The 7,315-nt window shown below is 49.6% G+C and overlaps 3 protein-coding genes across 3 annotated transcripts; 2 read left to right on the top strand and 1 right to left on the bottom strand.

Annotated features, from left to right (window-relative positions):
- Positions 1 to 68: 68 nt before the first annotated feature.
- On the top strand, positions 69 to 432 carry TRV_01568 (uncharacterized protein; the record flags this gene model as incomplete). Its single annotated transcript, XM_003024243.1, has 3 exons — positions 69 to 142; positions 213 to 267; positions 328 to 432. Coding segments are annotated over 3 exons (234 nt in total), but the record flags the coding sequence as incomplete, so codon positions are not given.
- A 586-nt stretch (positions 433 to 1,018) lies between these two features.
- On the bottom strand, positions 1,019 to 3,562 carry TRV_01567 (UPF0171 domain protein; the record flags this gene model as incomplete). The annotated part of the gene is made up of 2 exons (XM_003024242.1): positions 1,019 to 2,385; positions 2,443 to 3,562. 2 exons carry the CDS (start codon positions 3,560 to 3,562, stop codon positions 1,019 to 1,021), a joined length of 2,487 nt encoding a protein of 828 aa, XP_003024288.1.
- Positions 3,563 to 4,474: 912 nt separating this feature from the next.
- Positions 4,475 to 4,945, top strand: TRV_01566 (uncharacterized protein; the record flags this gene model as incomplete). Its single annotated transcript, XM_003024241.1, has 1 exon — positions 4,475 to 4,945. One exon carries the CDS (start codon positions 4,475 to 4,477, stop codon positions 4,943 to 4,945), a length of 471 nt encoding a protein of 156 aa, XP_003024287.1.
- Positions 4,946 to 7,315: the final 2,370 nt, after the last annotated feature.

Below are 7,315 nucleotides of genomic sequence, written 5' to 3'. Positions count from 1 at the left end.
GTAAGTTCAGAAGGGAGAGAAAGAAAAAAAAAGGAAGAAAAAAAAAAAAAAAGCTGAAGAAGTTTTAGTGCGGAGGAGACCAAGAAGAGAGACAAGACAGCAAGAAGAAGAAGAAGAAGAAGAAGAAGAAGAACTTACCCACGTGAAGAGACAAGGATGAAGAGGAAGATGGCCGAGGGAGGACTTTAGACGGATAGACTGACAGTAGACAGAGAGAAGAAGAAGATGGATGAAGAAGAGAAGAAGAGAGAAGAAGAGATAGCTAGAGTAAGTGATTTAGTTAGTTAGTGTAAGGCGAGGGAGGAGTTTTGGATGAGCTAAAGCTAGGGCAAAAGACCTGGCCGGCTCTTTCGGCTGGCAGAAGAAGAAGAAGAAGAAGAAGATGATGATAATCAAGATGATAGTAATGGAGATGAAGAAGATGGTCATTAAGATCTTGGGATGAAGTCGAGGATGTCTACTGTCTACTGTCTCTACTCTCTGTCTCTACTGTCTCTCTCTCTCTGCTTGACTTCTTCTTCTCCTACCGAGGCCGAGAGACAGCAGGCAGTAAGAGAGTCTCTCTATCTACTTACTTACTCTCTTACTCTCTCTCTCTCTTCTTCTCCCACCAATGCCACCACCTAACACTTCCTACTTACCACTAACACTTACTATCTTACTATCTTACTATCTTACTATCTTACTGTCTACTGTCTACTGTCTACTCTCTTGCTATCTACTCTCTTACTCTGTCTCTCTGTCTACTGTCTGTCTTCTTCTCTTCTTCTTCTCTTCTATCTCGCTGTCTCGCTTCTCCTCCACGTGACCACGGCTAAACCTGGAAGTGGATGACAGCAAGACAAGACAGCCTTAAGACTTAGTAGTTAATTAATTAATGGCCACTGAGGTCACTTTGATATCAAACCACAGGAATACGAGACACAGACTCAGACATTATTGGTATCATACATACATACATGCTCACATAGTTACATCACAGCCATGGTCCAGACAGTAGGTTGGTTAATCAGTAGTGTTACCAATGCCGGACAGTGACAAGCACTTTTTCCCGCTCATCCCACACCCCGTCGGCCTCTCCTCCTCCTCCTACTCCTCCTCCTCCTCCAAGGACACCCGAGTTCACATCTAGCAGGTTCAGCATTCTCCAGACCAGTCGGTGCGGCAGCCCTTCTCGCACACTGATCTTCTGCAGGGCATCCAGACCCGTAAAGTAGCGGGTCAGCATGGGCCAGTGGCGTCGAAGGGCAGCATACACATCTTCTTCCTCCTCCTCTTCTTTCTCTCCTTCTTCTCTTGCTTCTCTCTCTTCTTCTTCATGATCTTCATCGTCATTTTCAGCTGCTAGAGGGAACGATTTGTGGATGTGGTCGAGCCAGCGGGACTCGAGGGGTGAGGCCCGGTGAGGCCGCAGGATCAGGGAGGCCGTAGAAGTTGATACCGACGTTTTAGCCGTAGACCTAGACACAGGTACAGGAACAGGAACAGGGGTAGCTAGACCAGCTTCTTCTTCATCTTCTTCATCTTCTTCTTTTTCATCTTCATCATCCTCATCTTGATGCTCTCGATGTCCATTGACAGGCTGGTTTTGGACCGCCATCTTCACCTCCGGACTCACCTTCACCCACCCAAACGTCCTCAGCTGCGTCACCCACCCGCCTCTCACCAACCACGCCAGGATATCATAATACGCCTCTTTATGGTCCTTGCTCGGGATATAACTGAAATACGGCCTGGGGCTGCCCGCGCTCAGAGCAGACAGCATCTTCGGCAGGCTCGGCAGGGTAGGAAACATCCCCTCATACGCTGCACTCGCCACGCCCAGCTTGCTCATGTCCGCGTTCGGCGAGACAATGTATACATCCTTCTTGTTCAGCGGTGGTATAGCTCGGGCCCGCCGCCAGTACACCAGATGGCTGGCCAGAATCTGGATGTCGGCCAGCGGGATGTGCGAGCGGGCCGAGATCTGGGCAAAGGACTTGGTAGGCTTGCTGGAGCGGATGTAGTGGGCTAATGGAGGGCCGATGGTGCTCTTGGACGCCTCGATGTCCTTGAGTATGCTTGTCTCGTCGCTGAGAAGCAAGAGGGCAAAGTGTTTGGCTAGCATTACCTGCGACTGGCCTGGGTTGGTCATGTGGGCTGTCTCGTCGGTCGAGGAGACGCTGTCGGCGGTCGTCAGCCAGAGACCCGGGTAGCCTGGTTCGTTGGGCGAAGGGAGATGGGGCGTTGATGTCATGGGCGGTATCTGCATCGACATGCTGGTCTGCGGGCCCAGGCTGACGGATGCGATCTTGGAGGCGCTGATGTTGGTATATAGTGTCTCGAGGGCCTGGGCAAGACTGGATTTGGCAGACAGCGTTGTATACAGCCCGGACAGCGAGGTTCCTACATAGATTAGCATTGAACAACTCATAATTTATATAGAGTAGAGAGAAGACGTACTCTCTTCACGACACTTCTCTTTGATGCGCAGGATGTTCTGGGCTTCTTTCCAGACGTAGTTTGCCCGCGCCTGCTCGCTCTTCAGCGCCTTGCCGAACTTCTTCACCACATTGTCGTACATCTCGCGCACCCGCACATTGTACTCCAGCGCCGGCGGGTTCAGCACAAACACCACATTGAACATCGTCATCCCGTCCTTGATCGTAAGCTGTTCTTCATCAGAGCAGTCCTCCTCTCCATCTCCATCTTCATCTTCTCCACGCTCTTCCCGTTCATCACCTCCATCCTCGCCATCATCGGTGTCTGTCAGGGGTATATGTCCATCTCCTACCAGCCCGGCTCCAAGACCAGACACGCCAGCGCTCTTCTTCACCCTCTCCTTCTCCCTCTCCTTCTCGTCTTCCTCTCGCCTCTTCTCGCTCTTCCGCTTCTTCCTGCGCTTCCGCCATGTCCCGTCCTTGCGCACAAACACCGGCCAGCCCACAAACGTCAGGTCGTTCACGCCAACTTCAAACCGCCGCTTGTGCCACGCAGGCGACGGCGAAAGCAACTTCTCCCACACCCCGTAGCCCAGCCCCAGGAACGAGTCCGCTTGCAAACTGCTTCCTTCGCCTTTCTTGTCTTCCGCCCCCTCTTCGCCCGGAGCTCCCTGGCCCTGTATAGCTACTTTCTTCCTCACATGCGACTGTAACTGCAACTGTGATTGTGACTGGGAGTGGGACTGCGAGTGCTGCCGACTCGGTGAGCGGCGGTCTCTCTCCCGCTCCCGCTCCCTCTCCCCTCGATCAACAACACTCGACTCCTCCTCCGACGTCACCCCGTCCTCGTCCACCGACGCCCCCGAATCAGTCCCCTTGACCTCCTGGTCCGGATCAGCCTGCTCGTGCTCCTGCTCGTCCCTGGGCTGCTGCTGGCCGTCGTACTTGTTCGGCGCGGTCGAGGGGGACTCGGCGAGCGTCGGGTTGGGAGGATAGTGGTAGACGAACCGCGGGCCGGCGCGAGATCGAACCACCAGCGCAATCGCGATCAGGCATGGGTCTGGCGGCCGGATGACGGACGACATCGAGTCGGCGATGCTGATGGTGGTCGGTGGGATGTACACTCGTCGCCGGTACCGCATGGCTACCTATTAACTAGCTTCTTATCCGGGGTATATTAACTTCACTAAACAGACTAAGGTTGAGCTCGAGCTTGGCCTCAATAAACGTTTATTCCGTACACTCTGGACGATTGAAGTGGGAGTCTCTTATATATATATATGTATACAGTATTGTACATCCAAACGCCGTCGTCGTAGCTGTAACCGTAGTAGCTAGCTGGCAGTAGCTAGACAACTAGCTGATGCATCAGCCGCAATGCAGTGCATGCCTTAGTTAACTAATACATATGCAGTCGTATCACATCCAACGCCTAACCAATGGCTGTTCTCGCCAGCTCTCCTCCTTTCACCTTTCACCAATCACTTCACTTCTTACTTCTTACTGCTTAACGGCGGTTTGTCCGGGTCTGTCTGGGCGTGCGCGTTGCTTGTCGTGGTCTCTCCCGGCTTCTCGTCGTCAAATACCAGCCCGAGATTCTTGAACTCGTCCGGTGCCATCAGATTCCTGTCCTCGTCAGCCCACCAACACCACACCCCAATCAATGTCTCTCTAGAAGGTGTAGGTAGAGTAGATACGCACTTCTCCATTCGGCAGCTTAGATAGCTCTTTGCGAGCTTTCGACAGGCTTCGTCGTTGACGCCGCGCGCTGACTTCAGACATTGCAAGTACCCTGCTATTATCGACTTGCATTCTCCTGTGCCGCGGTTAGTAACAGCCCGTAGTCAATGCAATGTCAACTGGTGTATGGAGTAAGGAGATCTACCGTCGTGGTCGAGTGGGAAGCTGCCTCGCTCCGGTCTGCTCGAGAGTCATGGGTTAGTCAATTGCAGTTAGAATCAAACGGTCAGGTCAGACTTGGGGGACGCACGGAGTAGGCTTGATGTTAACTGCGCGGCCGCCAGGGCTTCCGAAACTCATCTTGACACTCTCTTATGGCTCAACTGGCGGATCCAATCGTCTTCCTTCGTCTGGCTGTTTCGCTGGGATGGCTTCGACTTCGCTTTTGCTTCTTCTTCTTCTCGACGGGAAGAAAGACAGATGCAAACGGTGCAAACAGCGCAAAGCTGACCACCGATGCAAACAGGCCAAACTATGCAAAAATGACGTCGGAAGCAAACATGAGGCGAGGATGGGATGGACGGAGTAGAAGAGACGAGAGTCGGGCATGGTTAACATGGAAAAGAAATATAGCCGTAGATGACTGTATCCTTGTCCTTGAGGTGCTTGAACAGGCATATAAAGAGTCACTGCTCTCCCGCTCGCTCAGCCAACAGTCTACTCTACTCGACACTAACAAGATACCAGCAGCACACATCTACTTCTACCCGCAGACCAACCAAGATGCCTATGTTCGTACAGCAGCACTCCTGTCAACAATACAAGGATACAAAGATACATACTAACTGAGCATTGATGAAGGAAACTTCAAGGAAGCTGCCAATGCGGCGGTGTCGAGTTCTCCCTCGACTCCAACACGCCTGTCCCATACCAGCTGTGCGCATGCAGCATCTGTCGCAAAGTAGGCGGATACATGGGCAGCGTCAACCTAGGCGGCATCAGCAGCTCCCTTAACATCGCCAAGGGGAAAGATTTAATCAAGTACATCACTCTCCCTCACTATATTAAAGGGCTACTGCTAACGACGATAGAAAATACAACGCTATCAAAGACAGAGGCAAGCCGACGGAGGAAAAGTGCAGCTCCGAACGAAGCTTCTGCTCAAACTGCAGTACCATGCTCTGGGTATATGACAAGGGCTGGCCGGAGCTGATCCATCCGTTTGCGTCGGCCATTGATACAGAGCTGCCTGAGCCAGAGGAGATGGTGTGCATACTAGCTGACTCCAAGCCGAAGTGGGCGCGGTGGCCGGAGGGGAAGAAGGTCGTGCATAAGACGTATGGAGATAGCTTGGAAGACTGGCATAGGAAGAACGGGAAGTACGTTGAGTAGACGAGAGTGGAAGCTTTTAATATTTGTGCAAGTAAAAAGAGGTAGTCATATTGAATGCTATTAACTATCTATTGTATCGAGTATGATGTCTAGTATACCCATGTTAGCAGTGAACACCGAAGAGTCAACGGATAGTTTAAAGCGGTGTTTCGTGCAAGGGTCAGGTCTCCAAGGTGATGTGTTATCGTCAAAGTAAGACTCGGAAAGAACACAGCGAAAAATCATTGTTTCATCAGGCAAATATAGGACTGGGATGGGAAGCGGAGATTGCAAAAAGAAGACTAACCTGTGTGAAATACAGTATACATCTACGGTGTGATATCAAACCTATCCCACGAGGTCACATTAGTACTTGTCGACACCGTCATAATCAAGAAATATATGCTTGAAAAAAAGATAAAATGGAATCATCTATCATCAGGCTTCCCGCCCATCAGTCAGCGTCACTGCAAGTATACCTCGAGCGCAAGTTATGGCAGACATACCTCATTAAATCAGAATTTTCAGTGTAAGAAGTTTCACCTCTGGCGGTTTAATGCACAGATCAAACAGTGTGAATAATGTTCATCATGGAAGAGATGTATCCAGTAACGTAGCTAATAAAACTGAAAAAGAGATATATACCTGATCAACGGCAACGATGTTAGCATTCACTTCCAGCCATTGAACTGCCGCAGTGACAGGAAAGATGGTATTAAGCAGGTGTGTAGCATATAGTCAGGTGACGAAATCTCAACAAGCAATCTAACCATCAACTACCCAACAGGTTTGTACGTCCTGTTGTAGTGGATAGCGATGAAAAGACGCGATCTGTCCGCCCGTTCGTTCAAATGTTCCTCATGCAAGGTGTATTGTTTTTTAGGGCATGTGTAGATATGTAAATAGCGTACCTATTCGAGACTTGTTAGCAACTGATTGACTAAAGAATCGAAGTAGATGTTATGAATATGAAGGTGAATAAAATCAGACAAGGCTGAACTTAGAAGCTGACAAAATTCCACATTATTGGTTAAGCTTGAGGAATGCCTTTGCATGTCATAGTGTCATCATAAAGGGGGTGTTGCGCGGGGAGTAGCAATAAACAATCAATTAATACACACCTTTTGAATAATTCATTCATTGAATAGCTTGGATTCCAAGGTAAGACGGTAGCAAAAGCTCTAAGGACGACATGTTAGTACTCAATTGCAGTACGATAGAGTGCAAGCACATCTCCCATGGCAACTTGTATCAGAGGATGGAAACCAAGTATATCCGTCATGAATTGTCGGATTTGGATTGTTCAAGAGGAAATTTTTGTTCATCAGGGTAAAGCCTGCACGGGAGAACGGTGCATGCAAAGGAGAATAGAATGGCTTACCCATCATTAACCTCGAAACAAGCCAATTGGCCTGGTAAGAGAAATGAAAAGAAATGATCAGCAGTTGCTGTTGCTGCGCTGATGTTGATGTTGACGAAGAAGAAAAACGAAGAAACAAAAAACTTTGCCGGTTTTTATTTGTGGGCGGCTTTGCACTCTTCGGCGCGCGGGAAAGGCAGAAAGCGCAGTTCACGTGATACCCCTGACCGGAAAAAATTCCTTGTCTTGGCAGAAGAACATGGATATAAAGGGGGAAATTATAGCGCAGGGAGAAGAAGCTGGGGAAGATGGAGAAACGATATATATACGTAACGAAGCGAAAAGGTGGTATATTCATATTAGAAGACATGCCAGGCATCCCAACTTATAATACAACAGGCTGGACGACCAACTCCAGAAGCCAAAACTCGGTCTTGAAAAGTAAATTTATATATGAAGAAGAAAAAAAAGAAGAAACAAGAAG

Source organism: Trichophyton verrucosum (assembly GCF_000151505.1).
Source record: "Trichophyton verrucosum HKI 0517 chromosome Unknown contig00121_1.f1.exp, whole genome shotgun sequence".
In the NCBI taxonomy this organism is placed as follows: Eukaryota; Fungi; Ascomycota; class Eurotiomycetes; order Onygenales; family Arthrodermataceae; genus Trichophyton; species Trichophyton verrucosum.
This window is presented reverse-complemented; position numbering and strand designations above follow the sequence as displayed.